Raw genomic sequence first — 24,745 nt, forward strand, 5'->3', positions numbered from 1 at the left:
ATGCTTTGTGCACTCTATTGCTTTATGTCTCATTTTTTTTTTTAATGCCTCATTTTTAATTGAACGTTAAGGGACTGCAGTATTTTAATCATAACTCTTGCCAATATCTTTATCTAGAGGCCTGTTGCCATTTTTGTCTTTTATGAAATTTTTGTTGCCAAGTAAGGCAGGATTACATTTTTCCATTCCAGACTGAGTTGGTGTAGTGTATTCTTGGTTGTCAAAATACTCATAGCTTTGGGACTTTGAAATGGTAGATATTCGTGATGTGTGAAAAAGCATGATACATAACTGTATGGTCTTATTTACATAAAAATGGATGCTTAGTTGTGTAGCTACCTACATAAATGAGACCTAGAAGGACACATCAAACGGTAAACTATTTGTGATTATGGATAACTTTGTTTTTTGCTTCTAATGTTTTTTGGTTTCCTATTATGCACATGTTAACTTTTAAGACATAAATGCTATTTTAAAAACCTTAAAAAAAAAAAAGAATAGTATGGGATGAAAGGGAGAATTTGTATAACCTCTGGACAGAGGCTACTTTTTAAGAAAGACTAGAGATTCAGCAACCATGAAGGAAAAGCCTGAGAGATAAAGCCACATAAACATCAAAAACTTGTATTTAACAAAAGGTCCCATAAGCAGAATCAAAAGACAATCAGGAGAAGATATCCAGAACTCATCACAAAGAGTTAAAATCCCAAAGAATGCCTACAAATAATTAGGAAAAGACAATGCAATAGAAGAAAAAGTCAAGGATATGAACACATGATTCAGGGAAGGAAATTGCAAACAACAATAAACAAATGAGAAGGTGCCCTGTCAGGCCTGCAAGGAAAAGCAAATTAAAATAAGGCATCACGGGACTGCCCTGGTGGTCCAGTGGTTAAGACTCCACACTTCCACTGCAGTGGGCACAGGTTCGATCTCTGGTCAGGGAACTAAGATCCCACACGCCACGTGGTACAGCAAAAAAATAAATAAATAAAATAAAATGAGACATCATTATTTACCGATCAATTGGCAAAACAATTTAAGACAAATAACATCAAGGTCAATTAAGATTTCAGGAAAACTGTCACGTTGCTGGTGGGAATATGAGTTGCCTCAGCCTTTGGGGAAAGTAATCAGGCTGAATCTTTAAACATTTTAAAGGCACATAAATCTTTGATCTAGTTGTCCAACTTTGGGGAATCTGTCCTACAGACTGAAAGCATCAGGATGAAGGAGCAAGGATGTGTACTGAACCATTCTAGTCATTGGCAAAAATTAGATATAACCCCAATTATCTATTTCTGGAGCACATTTGAATAAATTACGATACACACATACTACAGAATATTATGCTCTTAACAAGAATGAGTTAGCTACACACAGTCACCCTGAAAGATATCCAGGATATATCGTTAAATGATAAAATGAGTGAATGTGAATCCACTTTTATTAAAAAAAAAGAAAAAGAAACTACATATATGTAGGTAGATTTGCAGTATATTGGTATGAGGAGAAAAAAAGATGTGGAATGATCACATGAAACCATTACTAGTTTCCTTAGGTAAGTAAGAGATGGCAAGAGGGTAGAGGCAGAGGGGAAAGATGAACTTTTTCTTGGACCTTCTTTGTGTTAATAAAGTTGTTAGAAGGAACCTGCTTTACTTTTGCAATAACAGCATGTAAAGGGTGCTAACTACATGCTAGGCACTGTTCTAAGTGCTTTGTATTCTTTTTCAATTGTCACAGCAACCCTATGAGGTAAACAGAATTAGTATCCTCATATTATGGATGGGAAAACAAGCACAGAAACCTTAAGCAGTTACCCAAATGTACATACTAAGTGGTGAAGCTGGAATAATTTAAAAATATATAGACATAGATAAATCTATGCAACAACGTGTAGGGCGTGGGGAGGAGTACCAGAGCAAGGAAGTTTACCACCACCGTTCTCCCAAAAATTGGTGCCACAATTTCATACCTTAAGAACTCTGAACAGCAGCGACTGTGGGTGGAGCTGGGAGAGAAAGCACCTGCAACTTTTTTTGGTATTGTTTGAAGAAAATTAACTAGAAAGGGATGTGTAAGCCTTCAGTTCTCGCCCTGCTTTCAGTATTAACCACACCTGGTGTGGGCAGCTCCTACTGGCTTAAATTCAGCCACGTGTAAGCTTCAGCCACGTGTAAGCTTCAGGCAAGCTTTTGGCGCTTGCCAAAAAAGAGGATTTCCAAGCTTGGTCCTGGCGTTTCAGACTCCATAAACTCAGATTTGGTGGAATATAAATTTGATGAGGATTTAAATGCTATGGAAGTGATATATCTGCTTCTGACGCTGCCTGGGAAAATGGAAAGGAATTCCTGAGGCTGCCTCAACAAATTCCCACCCCCGTTTCTTATCAACTCATGGACTGAACGCTACTGAGAGCGATGTGAGTATATTAAGCTCTGACATGCATTTTCTTTGTGATTTATCTTTGCATTAGTCACATCAGTGTTTACTAAATACTGCTTTGTCAATTTTTATTCTCTTGGCTTACTCCTTACCTGTATATATATATAAATATATTTTTTATTTATATATATATATGTTTTCACTTATCAACATTAACAAGCATTTTTTAAAATAAATTTACTTATTTTTGGCTGCATTGGGTCTTCGTTGCTGTGTGCAAGCTTTCTCTAGTTGCAGCGAGTGGGAGGCTACTCTTCGTTATGGTGCATTGCGGTGGCTTCTCTTGTTGCGGAGCATGGGCTCTAGGCACACAGGCTCCAGTAGTTGTGGCTCGCGGGCTCTAGAGCACAGGCTCAGTAGCTGTGGTGCACGGGCTCAGTTGCTCCGCGGCATGTGGGATCTTCCAGGACCAGGGCTCGAACCCGTGTCCCCTGCATTGGCAGGCGGATTCTTAACCACTGCGCCACCAGGGAAGCCCTAACAAGCATTTTGTAAGCAGTAAAACATAAAGGCGCTTCCTAGAAAATGAGAAAATCAGGACATCTATCCCTTGCTTTCAAAGAGCTTACCATCTACTAACTACAGTATAGGCATGACAGTTACCTTCAAAAATAAGAAAAAAGTAAGACGAGATACAAACAGGAAGAATATATTTGCAAGAAATTTAACCAACGAAGTTCAGTATCTGGAATATATAGATTCTTAAAAACAACACAGTAGAAAAATGGTCAAAGGCTATGAATAGGCAATTAACAGAGCATTCATTCGCAATTAACAGAATGGTCATGTGTATTTGCCAGAGATAAGGGTAAAGAAAGAGATTTACTACCAAAGCACAAGCCTGAGTCGCTTGTTTCCAAGTCATTTTTCACGGCCAAATCTGAGTTTTTTTGGACTTGGAGGGTTCAGTTTCCCTTCCTGCCATTTAACTAGCTACATGACAGGCTTTACTTTCTTGAAATTTACCCTAAGAAAGGCTTAAGACACATACACTAATAACTAATAGAGGAAAACTGTTCACTTCAGGGCTGACCCCTCAGCAAAGGCCTTCAGAAGGAGTTGCCATTTGAGCTGTCTTGAAAGACAAATGGGATTATTACCAGTACCTCTAGTTTATCATTCAGTTTTTCTTATCCTGCACATCGACAGAAGCGACCATCTAACACAGCTAAGCACATCTTGTTAGTGCTTCTCTCTCCCTGCACCGGTTCCCTTTCAGATCTCAGGCCCTAAGTAATATGCCCCCAATCCATTGTCACTTCTTTATGTCCTGAAAGCCCTCGTGCCTTCTGCACCATCCTACATTTTCTATTTCCACCCCACATCCACACAAGCCAACCTTCTTTCCCCACCTTGAAATGCTAATGTTCTCACTGACCCATCCTCTCAGCCTCTCCACCATGGTTTATTGAGCACCTACTACACACCAGGCACTGCTCTAGGCATTTGGGATATATCAGTGTACAAAAGAGACACAAATCTTTGTCTTTGTGGAGAGTACATTCTGGTGGCCAGATCATCCTGTCTCTCGGGGGCTGACCTCTGCCCCATCTATTGCTCTGACATTCCTACAATTCTCTGGCTTCATACTCAGGCCAATCTGAAACCAAGAGTTTTTACCAACCTCTCAGATCAAACTGTACTCTGTCAACTTGCAGTTTCATTGATGACCAACATAGAACTTAATAACAAAAAAGATAAAGCTGGCACAGAAAGAAAGGGATTGTGGTTCATCACGTCAATGTAAAGCATGTCTAGATCTCTAGCAGTAATAGACATCTTACCCACATGATCGTTTTGGCAGGAAGAATAAGCAATCAAGGCAAACCTATTGGAAATAAAATAAGGGCAGACTCAAATAGTTTCACGCATTCTGCTTCTACCCTCTGGGCTCACTGAATTCCTCAAGGAATGTGCTGCCAGTTGGATGCATCTGTTACTTGCAAACAAATTCTCTGGATGATTCAGTTCACCTCGAGATTTGGTTAACTGGGTAGGCTAATACTAGTTATACAAGATCTACATCTTCCCATTTTCCCTCACTAGCTCCCCCCCTTTTTTTGTCTAAGTTACAAATAAATACAGAACATTCTGTAGAATTAGAAAATCAGGAAATAGTTTTCGCCCTAGTATTTCAGGAGAGGTACTGGGGGCCCTCCAGACAGCTGAAGAAGGAATAGCCTAGAGGGAAACAGCCGCTCCCGGATGCTTCCACTCTAGGCCCTCAGAAACGGGAAGTCCCTGTTGTCTTGTTTTAAACAATGCCTCGTTTTGATCAGACTCTCAGCCTGAGAGATGTGATTAAAAAAAAAAAAAAATTGTTCAGGCTTTAGTGCTACTCCCAACTAAACTCTGGAATGCTCGAAGTTTTTGCTGAGTCTCTGTGTGGTATTTATTCACAGTTGACAATGCTGTATCATGTTCACTTTCTTAAAGTCGGTCTTTCACTTTGATCCTCTTCTGAGATTCTAGTCTTAGGGAAATCATTAGCTTGGTGGTTAGCAGTTGCAAATATGCATTTAAAACTTTTGAGGGCTTCCTGGTGGCACCATGGTTAAGAATCTGCCTGCCAGTGCAGGAGACACGGGTTCTATCCCTGGTCCGGGAAGATTCCACATGCCGCGGAGCAACTAAGCCCATGTGCCACAACTATTGAGCCTGTGCTCTAGAGCCCGTGAGCCTCAACTACTGGAGCCCGTGAGCCTCAACTACTGAAGCCCGTGTGCCACAACTACTGATGCCCGTGCGCCTAGAGCCCATGCTCCCAACAAGAGAAGCCACCGCAATGAGAAGCCTGCGCACCACAATGAAGAGTAGCAACCATAGAAAACCCGCGTGCAGCAACGAAGACCCAAAAGCAGCCAAAAATAAAAAATAAATTAAAAAAAAAAAACAAAAAAAAACTTCTGAGAAAATACAGTACACCAGGAGGCAACTATGATTTTTATAAGCAGGAGTGGAGTGCATTTGAGAGCCACGGTCCCTAAGACCCAAACCAATCAGAATCATGTAAGTCAAAGAAAGACCCTATTAAAAAAAAAAAAAAAAGAAAGACCCTATTGAAGGAGTCACTTTTTAAAAAATATTTAAATATTTATCTATCTATCCATTTATTTATTTATGGCTGCGTCAGGTCTTAATTGTGGCGTGCAGGCTCTTCTAGTTGTGGCATGCAGGCTTAGTTGCCCTGCGGCATGTGGGATCTTAGTTCCCTGACCAGGGCTCGAACCCACATCCCCTGCATTGGAAGGTGGGTTCTTAACCACTGGACCACCAGGGAAGTCCAGAAGGAGTCACTTTTTAAAGTCAACTGGCTTATCCAATGGTCTTATGTGACTGAGTCTCAACTTTCCCAGAAGTGTCAGTCCAAGTGTAGCACGTGGTATGGGCTACAGCACAATTACCTCCTTGCTCAGCAAAAGATAGTCAGGGACTCTCCTATTATGAAGAACAACTTTGACCAGAGAGTCTAGGGATTTTTGTTGGGTAGATATTGCTTTAGCAGCAGATTCTGTGATATCTTCAAGAGTTAAGGAGAGATCCTTGATCATAGCCTCATTTGTACTTACTCTTAGCCTGGGCAGTAGGGATCTGCCAAAGGAAGCAAAGTTTGAATCATGATGCCTCCTGGTAATCTCTGTATGAGTCTGTGACTTGAGACTGGAAAGGTGACAACCAGGAAAATTTAAGGGTCTGTAGACTGCACAGGCAGTTTTATTCTGGTTACCCTTACCTTGTGTCTTTGTATGAAGCCTGTATGCAAGTTTCCCCAGGTTTGGGGTTGTTAACCAGAGTCAGGGAAATGGACCAGGGCTAGGGAGTGTGACACAATAGAGAGGGAGCTAAGTTTGTTCCAGAGAAACTGAGGCATTAGAAATCAGGGAGGGGACTTCCCTGGTGGCGCAGTGGTTAAGAATCCACCTGCCAATTCCGGGGACACAGATTCGATCCCTGGTCTGGGAAGATCCCACGTGCCATGGAGCAACTAAGCCCATGCACCAGAACTACTGACCCTGTGCTCTAGAGCCCGCGAGCCACAACTACTGAGCCCACGTGCTGCAACTACTGAAGCCCGCGCGCCTAGGGCCCGTGCTCTGCAACAACAACAACAACAAAAAGAAGCCCCTGCAATGAGAAGTCCGTGCACCTCAGTGAAGAGTAGCCCCCGCTCACCTCATCTAGAGAAAGCCCGCACACAGCAATAAAGACCCAACGCAGCCAAAAATAAATAAATTCATTAATTAAAAAAAAAAAAAGAAATTAGGGAGACGTTTGTGAGGGTAGAACTACAGGATCCCCAGCAGCATGGCAAGTCTAACAGTCATTTGGAGGTTTGATTATCCCCCTTTGCAATGGCCTGAGATATGTGAATAGTGGAATTGTCTTTCCAGGCCAGAGCAAGGCAAAAGAATCATAAAGACCTTCATGGTGTAAGAACTGGGAAAAGGAGGGACTTCCCTGGCAGTCCAGTGGTTAAGACTCTGGGCTTCCACTGAGGGGGGCATGGGTTCAATCCCTGGCCAGGGAACTAAGATCCCACATTCTGCACAGTGCAGCCAAAAATAAAAAAAGATTTGGGAAAAGGACAGAGAGGGAAGGAAGAATGGAAAGAAATGTTCTGTTTTGTTTTGTTTTTTTAACTGAAGTATAGTTGATTTACAATGTTGTGCTAATTTCTGCTGTACAGCAAAGTGACTCAGTTACCCATATATATACATTCTTTTTTATATTCTTTTCCATTATGGTTTATCCCAGGACACTGAATATAGTTCCCTGTGCTATACAGTAGGAGCTCGTCCATCCATTCTATATGTAATAGTTTGCATCTACTAATCCCAAACTCCTAATCCATCCCTCTCCCACACCTGTCCCCCTTGGCAACCACAAGTCTGTTCTTCTGTGGTAACTCTGTTTCTGCTTCATAGAGAGGTTCATTTGTGTCATATTTTAGATTCCACATATAAGTGGTATCATATGGTATTTGTCTTTCTCTTTCTGACTTCACTTAGTATGATAATCTCTAGTTGCATCTATATTGCTGCAAGTGGCATTATTTCATTCTTTTTTGTGGCTGAGTAGTCCATTATTCATGCATGTGTGTGTGTGTGTGTGTATATATATATATATATATATACATATACACACACCACATCTTCTTTATCCATTCATCTGTCAGTGGACATTTAGGTTGTTTCCATGTCTTGGCTATTATGGAGTGTTGCTATGAACATAGGGGTGCTTGAATTATAGCTTTGTCCAGATATATATATTCCCAGGAGTGGGATTGCTGGATGATATAGTAATTCTATTTTTAGTTTTCTGAGGAAACTCCATACTGTTTTCCATAGTGGCTGTACCAATTTACATTCCCACCAACAGTGTAGGAGGGTTCCCTTTTCTCCACACCCTCTCCAGCATTTGTTATTTGTAGACTTTTTAATGATGGCCATTCTGACTGGTGTGAGGAGGTACCTCATTGTAGTTTTGATTTGCATTTCTCTAGTAATTAGCAATGTTGAGCATCTCTTCATGTGCCTCTTGGGCCATCTGTATGTCTTCTTTGGAGAAATGTCTATTTAGGACTCCTGCCCATTTTTATTTATTTATTTATTTATTTTTAAAATTTTTGGCTGTGTTGGGTCTTCATTGCTGCTCACGGGCTTTCTCTAGTTGCGGCGAGTGGGGGCTACTCTTCATTGTGGTGGGTGGGCTTCTCATTGCGGTGGCTTCTCTTGTTGCGGAGCACAGGCTCTAGGTGTGTGGGCTTCAGTAGTTGTGGCTCACGGGCTCTAGAGTGCAGGCTCAGTAGTTGTGGCCCATGGGCTTAGTTGCTCTGTGGCATGGGGGATCTTCCCAGACCAGGGCTTGAACCCATGCCCCCTGCATTGGCAGGCGGATTCTTAACCACTGTGCCACCAAGGAAGTCCCTCCTGCCCATTTTTTGTGATTGGGTTATTTGTTTTTTTGTTGTTGAGTTGTGGAAATGTTCTTGATCTGACAGCTTGGGAGGAAGCAGTCCACCTTGAAGTTGGCTACTTCTCTTCCTAGTCAATTTGATTTTGACGTCTCCACTCTTTGCACAGGACCAGATGTCAGGTGGACCTTCTTCAGTCGTGAAATATACACCCAAGCTTCAACACCTTGTAATTTGACCGAGGTATTAGTGATCAAGAGTACTTGGTAGGGTCCTTTTCATGAATCAGACTTTTTTGCAAAGCATCAGAGTAAAACAGCTGTCTGTGACAAAAGACTTTAAAATGCCCATGGTTAAAGATTGGATGAGAGTTTATCATAATGGACTTGACAAGGAAATCTGGTTATTTATGTGCTATACAAAATTTTAAGATCATAACTGGAATTAGGACTGATAATGTACTAGGACATAACAGATTTCTAAGAATTTCATATAATTTCTAAAACACCTATGTTAATAACATGCATCCATACAAATATAATCTAAGAAGGTTTAACATCACTTCTTATTTGATACTGCTTCCCATTTAACAAGTCAAATAAATATAATTAGCTCAACATCTTATCCAGTGAGTGACAAATCCTTTAGATTTTCCTGGGCCCTTTTGGAAAGCCTTAAAGTAAGTTTGAGCTCAAAAGACTACATTTAGGTTTTTTTTTTTTTTTCAATTGAAGTATGATTGATTTACAATGTTGTATTTGTTTCTGATGTACAGAAGAGTGGTTCAGTAATTTGTGTATACATTCTATACTTTTTCAGATTCTTTTCCATTATAGTTTATTACAGGATATTGAATATAATTCTCTGTGCTCTACAGTATGACCTTCTTGTTTATCTATTTTATATATAGTAGTCTGTATCTGCTAATCCCAAACTCCTAATTTATCTCCCTTTCTACTTTGGTAACCATAAGTTTGTTTTCTATATCTGTGATTCTGGCTCTGTTTTGTAAATAAGTTCATTTGTATCATTTTTTTTAGATTCCACAGAAGTGGTATCATATGATATTTGTCTTTATCTGTCTGAGTTACTTCACTTAATATAATTATCCCTAGGTCCATCCATGTTGTTGCAAGTGGCATTATTTCATTCTTTTTTATGGCTGAGTAATATTCCATTGTATATACATATACCACATCTTCTTTATCCATTCATCTGTCAATGGACATTTATGTTGCTTCCATGTCTTGGCTGTTGTGAATAGTGCTACTATGAACATTGGGGTGCATGTATCTTTTCAAATTAGAGTTTTCTGTGGATATATGCCCAGGAGTGGGATTACTAGATCATATGGCAACTCTATTTTTAGTTTTTTAAGGAACCTCAGTACTGTTTTCCATAGTGGCTACACCAATTTACATCCCCATCAACAATGTAGGAGGTTTCCCTTTTCTCCATACCCTCTCCAGCATTTATTATTTGTGTGTGTGTGTGTGCATGCACGTGTGTATATATATATATATATATATATATATATATGTATATACACATATACATATATATATTTTTTTGGCAGCACTGCGTGGCAGGTGGGATCTTAGTTCCCCAACCAGGGATCGAACCCACACCCCCTGCAGTGGAAACGTGGAGTTTTACACACTGGACCACCAAGGAGGTCCCCGGTAGATATTTTGATAATGGACATTCTGACTGGTGTGAGGTAATACCTCATTGTAGTTTTGACTTGCATTTCCCTGATAGCTGTGTTGAGCATCTTTTCATGTGCCTCTTGGTCATCGTATGTCTTCTTTGGAGAAATGTCTACTTAGGTCTTCTGTCCGTTTTTTGATTGGGTTGTTTGGGTTTTTTTTGTATTGAGTTGTATGAGCTGTTTGTATATTTTGGAAATTAATCCCTTGTCAGTCACGTCTTTTGCCAATATTTTCTCCCAGTCCATATGTTGCCTTTTCATTTTGTTTATGATTTCCTTTGCTGTGTAAAAGCTCATAAATTTGATTATGTCCCATTTGTTTATTTTTGCTTTTATTTCTATTGCCTTGGGAGATGACCTAAGAAAACAGTGCTACGATTTATGTCAGAGAATGTTTTGCCTATGTTCTCTTTTAGGCGTTTTATGGTGTCCTGTCTTATATTTATCTTTAAGCCATTTTGGGTTTATTTTTGTGTATGGTGTGAGGGAGTGTTTTAACTTCAGTGATTTAAATGCAGCTGTTCAGCTTTCCCAACACCACTCGCTGAAGAGATTATCTTTTCTTTATTGAATATTCTTGCTTCCTTTGTCAGAGATTAATTGACCTTAGGTGTGTGGGTTTCTCTGTTCTGTTCCATTGATCCATATGTCTGTTTTTTGTGCCAGTACCATGCTCTTTTGATTACTGTAGCTTTGTAGTATTGTCTGAAGTCTGGGAGGGTTATGCCTCCAGCTTTGTTCTTTTTCCTCAGGATTGCTTTGGCAATTCTGGGTCTTCTGTGGTTCTGTTTAGAATCTGATTTGGGGAAAATGTCAAAAGGTTTGAACATTTGATTAAATAGGATCACAGATCATTATGAAATAATACTGAATTATCTATTTAACCAAAATGACAATAGATGATGTTAAAGGCAAATACAGAAATTTACCTAAGTGTAAACAAAACTTAGCTCTTTTGAGAAGACAGTGTTGTCTTTATCAGGTCTTTGATTACTTAAGAAAACATGCACAGTAAATTATTTTGGTAAGACACAAAATCTTTGCTGTCTGGGCAGATTACTTAAGACTTAAGGAAACTTCCACAATCTTTCAAAAGCAGACCAAAAGTCCAATAAAACTTTTTTCTTTTAACAGAGAGAAAACTAAATTCTAATTTTGCACCAGTGTACTGTTGATATTAAAACTTATTTTTTAGAAAAACTTAAATTCATTCCAATCTTAGCCAGCTTGACTACACATAAAGTTCCTTTCCCAGGATTCCTTTTTTTATAAACCTCATAACTTTTTTATGTCCATTCAGATCTTGTCCTGTTTTTTTTTTCCTTTTTCTCATTCTGAAACAATGAACCATTTTACTTTCCTTATCTACTTTTCATACAGTTGTTCCCTTTAACTGTTATTTTTTCTAAGTAGTTTTTAAAAATTGAGGGACTTCCCTGGTGGTCCAGTGGTTAAGACTCTGGCACTTCCACTGCAGGGGAAGCAGGTTCGAGCCCTGGTTGGAGAACTAAGATCCCGCATGCCGTGTGGCACAGCCAAAAAATGAAAAAATAAAAATAGAAATAAAATTTAAAAAAATTGAGATGTAATTGACATTGTGTAAGTTTAAGGTGTACAATGTGTTGCTTTGGTACATTTATGTATTGCAATATTATTCAGTAGCATTAGCTAACACCTTTATAATGTCACATGTTTATCATTTCCTTTTTGTATTGCGAACAGTGAAGATTTAGTCTCCTAGTAACTTTGAAATTTATAATACAGTAGAGTTGACTATAATCATTATGCTATGCATTACATCTCCAGAACTTATTTATCTCCTGGTTGTAAGTTTGTACTCTTCAACAACATCTCTCCAATTCCCTCACCCCCTAGCCCCTGGTTACCGCTATTCTACTCTCTGTTTTTACAAGTTCAGTTTTTTGATATTCCACATGTAAGTGATATAATACAGTATTTGTCCTTCTATGTCTGGCTTATCTCACTTAGCATAATACCTTTAAGGTCCATCCATGTTGTCGTAAATGGCAGTATTTCTTTCTTTCTCATGGCTGAATAATACTCCATTGTATATATTTACTATATCTTCTTTATCCTTTCATCTGTTGACAGACACTTAGGTTGTTTCCATATCTTGGTTATTGTGATTAATTCTGCAGTGAACATCGTTGTGCAGATATCCTCTTGAGATACTAATTTGAATTCCTTTGTATGTGTACCTAGAAGTGGGATTGCTGTTTCATATGGTAGTTCAATTTTTAACTTTTTGAAGAACCACCATAGTGTTTTTCATAATGGCTGTAGTAAGTCATTTTAATTACATATATTGATTAGAATTTTTAAACCTTAGAATCTTTTATTCCTCCTGAAACTAAGAAGTAAGCAACTGTGGACTGTCTGTTACACTAGTATTCCATGAATTGGCAAATTTATGAATACATTTTATAATTTCTAGAAATATATTCTTTCTCATAGTAAATTTTTCTATGTGGCACACAAGGTATTTACTAATAGACCCAAATATTTTTAGTTTCTCTGTAAAAGAAAACCAAAAGTGGATACACCAGTAATTAATGTTTCAGTATTTTATCTTGTTTGGAAATGACCTAGATATTTAATGAATATCCATCACTTAACTTATCTCAGCATAACTTCAAGGTTTCAAGTACCAAAAAGATTTTGGAAACTTTTTTTTTGTCTGCGCCGTGCAGCTTGTGGGATCTTAGTTCCCCAACCAGAGAATCAACCTGGGCCCTCGGCAGTGAAAGCACGGAGTCCTAACCACTGGATCGCCAGGGAATTCCTGGAAACTATTTTTAAGTACACATACTGTGAAGCATAATTATTGTTGAAAAGGTCAATTATAAATTTTTAAAAATTGTATTGAAGTATATTGATTTATAATGTGTCAATTTCTGCTGTATAACAAAGTGATTCAGTTTTACATATATGTATTTTTCATATTTTTTTGTTATAGTTTATCACAGTATATTGAATATAGTTCCCTGTGCTATACAGTAGGACCTTGTTGTTTATCCATCCTATATATAATAGTTTGCAGCTACTAATCTCAAACTTCCAATCCTTCCCTCCCCCATGCCCCTTTCCCCTTGGCAACCACAAGTCTGTCTCTGTATCTGTGGGTCTGTTTCTGTTTTGTAGATATCTTCATTTGTGTTGTATCTTAGATTCCGCATGTAAGTGACATCATATGGTATTTGTCTTTCTCTTTCTGACTTAACTTCACTTAGTATGATAATCTCTAGGTCCATCCATGTTGCTGCAAATGGCATTATTCTTTTTTATGGCTGAGTGATATTCCACTGTATGTGTATATATGTGTGTGTGTGTATATATACCACATCTTGTTTATCCATTCATCTGTTGATGGACATTTACGTTGCTTCCATGTTTTGGCTATTGTAAATAATGCTTCTATGAACATAGGGGTGCATGTATCTTTTCAAATTATAGTTTTGTCTGGATATATGCCAAGGAGTGGGATTGCTGGATCATATGGCAACTCTATTTTTAGTTTTTTGAGGGTTTTTAAAATTTTATCTTACATCTATTTAATTTACTTTTTCTTAAAAATTATGTTTAGATTACTCAAGAAAATTTCATGAGACATTAAACAGCTAACCATCATGTTAAATTCTTTTTCTTGCTGACAAATTCTGTAACAGAGATAACATGAACTTATTTGACTTTTAATAAACCTAGGTAGAATAAAAGTATTATATTTAATGCTGACAACTCTAAAGGCATGCCTGTTTTAATTAAACCACAAACAAACTAGCTTTTATTTACCAAAGATTATCCTAGACCACATGAACTTGAATAGAACTCTACAAATAATACCATCTGGAGGTAGAAAAAAATTACACATTTATAACATATAGACATACATAAACATACAGACAGATGCGAATAGGATCTTACAGATTTCATTTTATAATTTTAGCTATGGGACAGGTACAATAATGCAAAATTTACTAGTTTAAAATAGAACAATTGGATCCAAATTGTATTTCTGGCAGATGGAATAAGTTAAGGTGTCCTGCTCAGATAACTAAAGCTTTTCAGTAATACTTGTGGTGAAGATTTTTAAGATTTTTCATGGGCCTAGTTTTCAAATAACCTTTTTCCCCCTTCTGATAAGAATTACCTTGGTTCCTAAAGGAGACCAGGTAGAACATTTCCATCTCAAAAGGCACAGAGAAAGAATGTAAGTTTCACCCAGAAAGACTTTTGTTCCCTAAGTCCAGATGCTTTACAATATCTGTAAGTCTTTTAAGATGGATAGGGGAGGTTTGGGAATTGGTAGAAAGGAAAGGTGGGCTTTGAATTGCTTCTAGAGCTGCATTTCAGTTCTTGTAAAGCCCCCATTTTCAATACAAGGACAGTTGTTTTTAATTCCTGGAAAAATTGGGTTGCAACTTGTTTGACACCAAGGGTCTGATCCACCCGTCCAACTACATTATCTTTAATTTGCTTCTTTATAGCAAGGAGAAGCTTTTCAACTAAGATGGAAATCAAAAGGTTCCTGGATTCCTATGTTCTAGATTTAGAGCTGTTTGTCTTTGGGATGTTTTTCTTTCCCCCTGGGTACATAGTTTCATTTAGCTTAGGGGAAAAGGCCTTAAAAAAAAAAAACACTCACAAGATTCCTATCAGGCTCTGAATATCAGCTTCTGTTTTGGCCAATTCTGACCATAGCGCTGCTTAAAAAAAAAAAAAATCCTTTCAAATATTTTGTCAGGTTTCAGCCGGCACAGAGAGTAAATATCCCTGTCAGTATTAAACAACCACTTGGATGCAAGAGGAGTCTCCAAAGATAGTGCAAAGGGTACTCCCCCCTCCATCCCCCAAGATACAGAACCTTCCCAAAGACAGCCCGAAGAGAGAAAGACAATTCTCTTGAGAGTTGCCAATAGTTGGTAGGATCCTCACTGCAAATGGAGTGCAACCCACATCTGTCTGCCATGTCTAGCAGAAAACAGGGTGAAACCCACATTTCTGCCCAGTCATATTTTGGGGCGCCCAACCTGATGGTTGAGTTTCCTGCTTATGCAATGACTGACAACCAGACAGAAAGCCAAGCCAAGTTCACAGGACAAAACAAGACAAATGAGAAGGCAATAGCTGTCCCTGAGAGAGAAAGATCAGTAACCAATGGGTACCTCAAAACCAAATTCATGAGAGTCTAAATTTGGAAAGGAAGGGACAATGTGGACTTTTACCTTCCTCTCTTGACTGGGCACTACAGAGATCCAGGAGAGTTGGCTCTTGTAAGAATTCTCATCTTTTGCCAACTTCTGTCAGTTTTCCCAGGATCCCATCTGCACGCTCCAGGGCAGATGGGGCTTAAATTAGAGAATGTAGCCCAGGTATCTACCAGAATTTGGCAAGGTTTTTCGCCAATTTTAATTTTAGTTTCCCCTTGGATATTTAAGGGAATAACTGGTAGAGTTTACCAGAGAATCCCTTGGAGTCCCATCCACATGGGAGGCACCCTCTTGGGGGCCTCCTTCAAGGGTGGATATGGGGGCCATTCAATTTGGTGTAGAATGATTTGACAAAAACCTTTGAGGACAATCTTTTTTCCAGTGTCCTGGTTGATTGCAAATGACACACCAATTCTGGGCCAGTGTTTTGTTGATGGACCCCTAGGAGGGTGCAGTGAGGGAGTCCCAGGTGTTGCAGGTTTCTGGTCTTGAAACTGGTTGCAGCTGTGAGGTCACTAACTTGGTCGACTTTTGTTACAGTTTTATAGTTTATTCAGAGTGGAAAGGCAATTCAGATAGAGGACTAATAGACTGTGAGTACTCAGGGAAAGGAGGATAGAGAGGAGTAGTAGAAGCTACCTCAGTCTTAAAGTCTTTTGTTTTAAGTACCTACTGCACCTTTAATTTTTCATTAGCCTTTTGCAATGACTCTTTCAGTGAAGTTATTTTGGAATCTTAAAGCCTTTCCGAGCCTTCTGCATACCACTTAAAATAAGTGTTCCATTCTTTCAAGTGCACTTCGTAAAGTGAACAAACTTGTGTAATTAGAACATTGCCCATAATGGCCATTGCAACTCTAAATTGCCTTAGTAAGATTTTGCCATTTTAGTAGATATCTACAGCTTCTGGGACCACAGTTCTTAGACATAAAACAAGCAGTTGTGCCAGGTGGTGCATGCTCAATTCTTTGAAACGTGAAGCTCTCATTTCTTTAGTTAAGCCTTGGGTCTCTTGGAGCCAAATTAATACCTAAGAGGGATGTGCCACAGGGCTGGGGATTTTGTGGTGTTTTACAATATACCTCATTGTATGGAAATTTTCTTGAGGTGGCAGGTGACCTAGTGTTGACCTATCCCATTCCATGACCAATTTATCTTAACACAGGATTCTTACAGTTAGATGGCGAGCATTCTAACAACTTTTAAGTGCTCAACCTGTGCCCACCAATTTTGTGGTTTTGGCTTCAAGATGCCCATTAACAATAGATCTATTATTCCTTTACCCCATATGCACATTAACAGAAACCAACAGTAACCAAGGAAACGGAACTGTGGACACTGCAGTAACCAAGGAGATGGCACTGTGGACTGGCCAAGAGAAGGCCTTAGGTGCTCATCACAAATGGTTCCCAAAGTGGAACTACAGACCGAACCAGCAGAACCCAACAAAAGGGGAATAACGGGCTTCCCTGGTGGCGCAATGGTTAAGAATCCGCCTGCCAATGCAGGGGACACGGGTTCGAGCCCTGGTCTGGGAAGATCCCACACGCCGCGGAGCAACTAAGCCCATGCGCCACAACTACTGAGCCTGTGCTCTAGAGCCCGTGAGCCACAACTACTGAGCCCGCGTGCCACAACTACTGAAGCCCGCGCACCTGGAGCCCATGCTCTGCGACAAGAGAAGCCGCCGCAATGAGAAGCCCGCTCACCGCTACAGAGAGTAGCCCCTGCTTGCCACAACTAGAGAGAGACCACACGAAGCAATGAAGATCCAATGCAGCCAAAATAAATAAATAAATTTAAAGAAAAAAGGGGTGGGGGACTAACTGAGCCCTCAGACTAACTGAGGGCTGGGGACTTGGGTTCCAGGTGTCAGCTCAAACTGACCCATTAAGCTGTGTCCTGGGACCACAGACTAACCAAGGGCTAAGGACTGGTGCTCTGTTAGAGACTCCTGTCAGTCTAGACCAACCCATGAATCCTGGACTGGAAAGCCAGTTAGACCGGGAGCTCAATGCAGAGAGTGGAGCTCGTATCAAGAGGAACTTACCCATGACCCTCAGAAACAGTGACAAAGAAAGAGAACTCAGGGACTTCCCTGGCGGTCCAGTGGTTAAGACTCTGCACTTCCACTGCAGGGGGCACAGGTTCAATCCCTGGTCAGGGAACTAATATCCCATGTACCGCGCAGCGTGGCCAAAAAAAAAAAAACCTCAAAGCATTTGTGGATATCAACACGTGTGTTTCTTGTTGTCTATGAAGTCATCAGGAGTCTTCTTCAGATCCCACCACTACCACCAAAACTTAAAATTCAACTGGGTAAATTTTAAAGCTCTTATTGGCTTTATTTAATGATTCATGAATCAGGCAGCATCCCATCTAGCACAAAGAAAGGAGCTCCGAGGAGCTGTACAAAATAAAAGACTTTTATAGGCAGAAGGAGTTACTGAGTCCAAGCTCATTACTGCTCACTGCATGACAGGCCAATAAATCAAGAGACAAGTTGTTGGGGCAAGGAACAGCAACTTTATTCAGAAAGCCAGCAGACCAAGAAGATGGTGGACTCCTGTCCCAGAGAACCATCTTACCTAACTTAGAATTCAGGCTTCTTTTATACTAAAGAGGGAAGGGGTGTGGCTGGTTGTTGCAAACTTTTTGGTGCTGGAATCCTTTGCTCTTGCAGCTGTCCATGTCCAAGTAGGTCAGGTCACAATGTTCATATAAACCTCCAACAAGACAATTGCTATTTTCTGTTCTGCAACTTTTTGTCTCTCTATGCATGGAAAAGTGTTATACTTTTAAAGGTCAGAGCCTTGAGAATGGGCTATCCTGTATATTCCCCAAAGGAAACCTCGTACCCATTAGCAATCACTTTCCATTTCCCCTGCCTTTCCCCCATCCCTGCCTGTCCCCAACCATTGGTCCTAGGTAACCGCTAATCTACTTTCTGCCTCTGTGGATTTACCCATTCCAGGTATCTTATAAATGATACCATACATTACATGGTCTTTTGAGACTGGCTTCTTTCATTTAGCGTAATGTTTTCAAGATTCATCTGTTACCAATTCCAAGCTGGTACTGCTTGTCACGACAGGCCAATAAATGGAGAGACAAGTTGTTATGGCAAGGAACTGTGACTTCATTTGGAAAGCCGGCAGGCCCAGAAGATGGTGGACTAGTGTCCCAAAGAACCATCTTACCCAACTTAGAATTCAGGCTTCTTTTACACTAAAAGGAGAGGGGATGTGGCCGGTTGTTGCAAACCTTTTAGTGACGGATTCCTTTGTTCTTGCAGCTGTCCACATAGGTCAGATCACAGTGTTCCTATAAACCTCCAACAAGACAATTGTTATTTTCTGTTCTGCAACTTTTTATCTCTATATGCATGGAAAAGTGTTATACCTTTAAAGGTCAGAGCCTTGAGATTGGGCTATCCTGTATATTTCAGGCTAAAGGCAACATGCTTTTACAAAAGATGCAGATCCAGCATGACTAAGTACAGGCAACAAAGCACAAAGGAATAGATCCAGGATGGAGTCAGGTTTGTTTTCTCTGTTACACATCCATGTCAGTACTTCCTTCCTTTTTACAACTGTATAATATTCCACTGTATGGATAAACCACATTTTGTTTATCCATTCACTAGCTGAAGGACATTTGGGTTGTTTCCAATTTTGGCTATTATGAGTAATGATACTGTGAACATTTGTATACAAGTTTCTGTGTGGACATGTTTTCCCCTCTCTTGGGTAGATACCTAGGTGCAGAATTGCTGGTAACTCTATTTTTAACATTTGAGAAACTCCCAAACTGTGAGGTAGGGACTAATACCCCCATTTTGCAGATAAGGAGACAGGCACCAAGTGGTTATTGGCTAGTCCATAGCTATACAGCTAGTCAATGGTGTAGTCCATAATTTAAACTCAGGCCCTTGGACTTCAGAGCCAGCTCCTAGCCCCTTGTTATCAGAGTTAGGGTCAAAATTCTTGCACCTAGCTCCAGGTGCTAGTGCTAACTGCTAATGCTCATCTCTCTGAGGCCTGGTTGCCTCATCTGTAAAAATACAGGTTGGGGCTGCATTTTCTTAAAGGTCCCTCTAGCTTTAATTTGCTGTCAGTTTAAGATTGTACAATTTCCATGATCTTCTCTGAGCAGGCCTCTGTCCCAGGTGTGTGTATGTCCTGGGCATTGTGTATCGACTGAAAACAGTGTCCTCAAGGCCTTCCCCACATCCCCAGGGAGCAGGCCAGCACCATGGAGCTGTAGGAAGCTTTGTTGTCTTCATTAACAAGAAATAAAAAGCAGGGGCAGGAGAACCCTCAGGAGTCCCCTTCCTCCTCTCGATGAAAGAACACAAACAGCCTCATTTTAGTCACCTGCTAAGGCACTGCATCCACACGTGTGGCTGCTTTTTTGCACAGGAAGTCCCCAAAGCCCCCATGCTTTTCTCTGAGCTGCAGGTGATGGACTTAGCACAACAGCTCAGAGCCGTGCTTGGGCCTGTCTGGGGACCTGGGCATCTGTTGTCCTCAGTGGTTCCTGTGGCTACCATCCAAGTATCCCTGGAGGGAATAGGTCCTTGGTATTAGGAGAGAGATAATTCTTCTACTGTAAGCTCCATCCCATCCTGCCCTCCTGTCTCACTGCCACGATCACTGCTGCCCAGAACACACACTGTTATGTTGGACTCCCTGTGTTCCTGTGTGTCCTGCTGGAATTTTGTCATATTATATATTGTGTAAAGTAGGTCACCCTCTGTTGGGCTTAGACCGCTTTAGTTAAACTCAAATTTCTCTTGAAATGGCATGCATGTGTTGTGAAGAGATTTTATCTGATGTAGCAAATTGAGTTTTGGTGCCAGATGAGAGAACTTAAAGTACAGAAGGGACCCATTTTCAATGCTTGATCCTTTTCACGTCACTAGTAATTCTTCAGCTTTTGCATGAACACCTCCAGTACAGGGAACTCATTTATAATTTCCAAGAGCAAACTAGAAGAAAAGTTTGGAAAAAGTATTTCTTGCCTCTTGAATATTTTCTCCAAACTGGTCTGAATCATACATTCAGTTCCACAAGCATTTGTTAAATATGATTCAAGATCCAGGCACTGAGCTTTGTGAAAAGTGTAGAAAGAAAACACCTAGCGTTTGAAGAGGTCTAAGCAGCTATTGGTAAATGTGCAGCACGATTCCTTGTCACTGTGCTTCACAGAACTACAGTCTCATCGTTGTCTTAATTACGCAAAAGGTTTCATTTATGAGAATTTACCTCCGAATGCGTGAACACAAAAACACAGTGATCTAGGGGGCTTCCCTGGCGGCACAGTGGTTAAGAATCCACCTGCCAATGCAGGGGACACAGATTCAAGCCCTGGTCCGGGAAGATCCCTGTGCACCACAATTACTGAGCCCGCGTGCCACAACTACTGAGCCTGTGCTCTAGAGCCCGTGCTCCGCAACAGGAGAAGGCACCGCAATGAGAAGCCCGCGCACCGCAACGAAGACCCAATGCAGCCAAAAATAAATAAAGTTAATAAATTAAAAAAAAAACAAAACAGTGATCTGGACATGTTCAGCATTTCCACTCTAGATTTCTTCCTGTCTGTATGTACTGGGGTAAAAATTGCTAATGATTTGCTAATAATTGTGGGGTATTCTTCTAGATGCCCCATAGTTTTGCTGCTTGGCTGTGAATTAGGGTGCCACTGCTTCCTTGGGAGAGTGTTTCAGAAATGTCGATGACACAGAGCTTTTAACCATATCATGTATTAAAGAAGATAGCGGTACAGAAGTGTCAAGCAAGGAATGTTCCTCAGTAGAATTCTGGTTAAATATGAGTTCCGAATATCCTGACCTAGTAATCAAAGCTTTCAAGGACAACTTACTTAACAAGTGTTTCCTACATCGGTATTCTTTTTCTTTTTTTTTAATTTATTTATTTTTTATTTTTGGCTGCATTTTGTCTTCATCGCTGCATGCGGGCTTTCTCATTGTGGCGAGCGGGGGCTACTCTTCGTTGTGGTGCATGAGCTTCTCATTGCATTGGCTTCTCTTGTTGCAGAGCACAGGCTTTAGGCGTGTGGGCTTCGATAGTTGTGGCACGCGGATTCAGTAGTTGTGGCTCGCGGGCTCTAGAGCTCAGGCTCAGTAGCTGTGGCACATGGGCTTAGTTGCTCTGTGGCACGTGGGATCTTCCACGACCCGGGCTCGAACCCGTGTCCCCTGCATTGGCGGATGGATTCCCAACCACTGAGCCACCAGGGAAGCCCCCTACATTGGTATTCTTGAAAGCAAGCTAAATATAGAACATCAGCACAGTTTATATCTTTTTACTATTAAACCCCAAATCAAAGATTCGTTTTCATTTTTCACATTTAATTAAAATAATAGTGTGCTAGAAATTTAGATTTTTTAGTTAAAAGATCTTTGTTTTCAAATATGGCTACATGATATGAAACAATCCATTTATTTCTGGGCAGTCATTCCTGCCTAGATGATTGATTTAGTGGGTTTTGGTGAGGGCAAGCATTTGCATCTTTCTATTACACCCTTATAAAGCACATTTTATTTTATTTTATTTTTATTTATTTATTTTTTTGGCTGTGCCCCGCAGCTTGCAGGATCTCAGTTCCCTGACCAGGTATTGAACCTGGGCCACGGCAGTGAAAGCCCAGAATCCTAACCACTAGGCCACCAGGGGACTCCCAAATATTGCCTTTTAATATTTCTCATATGTGTGTCTCACATAGGTCAGAGGACTTAAATTTGCCTGTGTCCTTTGATGTTAAGGCAAGCCCTGTTTTGGCACGTATATAAACAAAGCTCCCTATAGTTCACTTTTTACTATTTACACCATTTTAGTATGAGTTTTGCTTCTTCGCCTGTAAGCAAAATAGATGGGTTGTGTGGGGGAGTAGACTTAAGTGAATGGGTTCGTGGATATGTGGGTTTGTTGGTCTCTCGTGTGACCATCGCCTGGCTGATGCTGCCGTAATCGGGGAGTTTCGGATTTCCTGTGTTTCTGGAATAGACTCTAGAGGCCACTTTGTTCTTGTCTTCTTGATGAAGTTTTCTTCTGCTTCTCTTTACTTTGGGCCTCTTATTCTTTCCAGAATTAGATCAGAACTGTGCTCTGCCTTAGCTCCTTCCTGATAAAAATGAACCCTGCGGCCCAACTCTGAGATATAGCTCTAAGGGGACTAGGAGAGAACTCCCTCCCCTTCTGCACAGTAAAGCCATCCGCAGGTGAAAGAAAGCAATCCTTTGGAAGTTCCTAAGCTTTTAAAACCTCTAGTCCTTAGGATTGAAAAGCTGGAATTAACAATTTGCTGTGCATGCATTTACAACCCTCTTTATCATAACGTTCCTGCTCACAAGTTTGTTTCAAGGCCACATGTCTGCATCTCTGCAATGGTGGTTGTCACTAGTGCTGTTCGCCCAGCATTTCTAGCACCCCTCCTTCGAGACACTGGGATGGTGTTTCTTGTTCCCCTGGGATTGGGTGGGGCCACAAGACTAGTTCTGGCCATTGAACTAGGAGTAGGATCCTTTTGAGGTTTGCTTTGGGCTAGACCAGAGGAGCCTTCAGTCTGGAAATAATAGTTTCCTGCTTCTGAGTACTTGCCTGATGCCCAAGAATTAGCAGGTTTTCCACTCTGCATAGCAGAAAGATGAAGTGTTCCTGGCCTTGGATGAACTTTGAGGATTATTTCCTGTTTTTTGGGGTATTTCTTTCCCCATCTTCAGGAAGCTCCTCACATAATGCGCTGATCGGTACTTACCTGAGGACTCGTGGGGGCCCTTTTGCAAACCTGCGGTGCTCGTGCGTGTGTGTTCTCTCTCTTTCTCGTGTGCTGTGATGCTCTCTCCTTTCCGATATGTCTGGGCCCTCCTGGACTCCCAGCTCTGTTGCTGCAACTCAAGACTTCTGGCTACACCTCTTCCTTCTGGAAGTTCTCTCTAGACATCAAACTAGTGCAATTGTGGCGCTCACCTCATTTGTCTCCTCTCTCACGGATCAGCACACTGCCCTGCCTGACCTCCAGAAGCTGAAAACTGTCATTTCCCGTACCTTATCTTTTGTTTTGGGTGAGAGGGTAAATGTGAACCCCTTTACTTCCTCCTGGCCAGGAGTGAAACTCTATGACTTATAAAATCCATCCTAAGTTTAAAGACAACCCTAAAATGTCTCCACAACCAAGCTAGTATTCTGGCTGTGTCTTCAATAACTGAAAATAGAATTCTTTTTTTTTTTTTAATAATTATTTATTTTTTTGGCTGTGTTGGGTCTTCGTTTCTGCGCGAGGGCTTTCTCCAGTTGCTGCAAGTGGGGCCACTCTTCATCGCGGTGCGCGGGCCTCTTCACTATTGCGGCCTCTCTTGTTGCGGAGCACAGGCTCCAGACGCGCAGGCTCAGTAGTTGTGGCTCATGGGCCTAGCTGCTCCGTGGCATGTGGGATCTTCCCAGACCAGGGCTCGAACCCCTGTCCCCTGCATTGGCAGGCAGATTCTCAACCACTGCGCCACCAGGGAAGCCCTGAAAATAGAATTCTTAAACCAGTTGGTAGAAAGTTGTGATTCATGGCCAGCTAGTCAAAACACTTTGAGGTAACGGGTTGGGAGTTAGGATATATATATCACCTTTTAATAAGTTAATATTAAATGCCAAATATATGCAACAGTAAATATTTATTGAGCACCTGCCATGTTCCAGGCACTGATCTATGTGCATATAGAGCAGTGAACAAAATACAGCCCAGCCTTGTGTCTTCCAAAATGTAACACACACACACACACAGTTATTTTTGCAAAAGAAGACACAAGGATAAATCAGAAACAAATGAAATGGATTATCTAGAGGTCAAGGGGAAACAGGATGAGAGGGAAGGGCATCTAGCTCTGTGCATACCTTTGTTGTATAGTTATATAGTTTTGACTTTTGGAACTGAGTTAGTTTCAAATTAAAAAAATATATAGGACAGGAAAAATCTTAAACTGAATTTAAAGCAAAAAAGTTAACTATATACCAAATGGACAACCATACAGGAAAAACCTCGATGTAAGAAACTTTTGAAGCTACCACTTTGTGAATACTTTGCGACACTTTGTGTCGATGTAAAGAACTTAGAAATCTTGTACCTGGCAGGTTTATTCACAAGTAATGAGTTACCATCACTTAGGGTGATGCACTGAGGACCAATGGTCACGTATGTAGCTTTCTTGCCCAGTGTGCACCACCTCCATCTAATCCTGAAGAAACATCCTGTCAAACCCAAATGGAGGGACATGTTGAAAACCCAACTTATACTATTAAAAAGTCCATTTCTCAAAAGACAAAGGTTGAGAAACTGTTCAGATTTTGGGGAAAATGCTATGAAGGACAGTATTGGGACAAATTGGTAAAATTTGAATTGTTATATATTAGATAATAGTATCAACGTTAAATTT

General features: G+C 40.6%; 1 protein-coding gene across 1 annotated transcript in view; it reads right to left on the bottom strand.

The window, feature by feature from the left end:
• The window catches only part of NQO1 (NAD(P)H quinone dehydrogenase 1), a 29,073-nt gene extending 6,114 nt beyond the window's left edge, over positions 1-22,959 (bottom strand). Inside the window, 2 exon segments of the mRNA XM_059903763.1 lie at positions 4,233-4,276; positions 22,673-22,959. Coding sequence (XP_059759746.1) covers positions 4,233-4,276; positions 22,673-22,959 — 331 coding nt within the window.
• Between the last annotated feature and the right edge of the window lie 1,786 nt (positions 22,960-24,745).

The sequence above is a fragment of the Balaenoptera ricei genome, chromosome 19 (genome assembly GCF_028023285.1).
Source record: "Balaenoptera ricei isolate mBalRic1 chromosome 19, mBalRic1.hap2, whole genome shotgun sequence".
Taxonomy (NCBI): domain Eukaryota; kingdom Metazoa; phylum Chordata; class Mammalia; order Artiodactyla; family Balaenopteridae; genus Balaenoptera; species Balaenoptera ricei.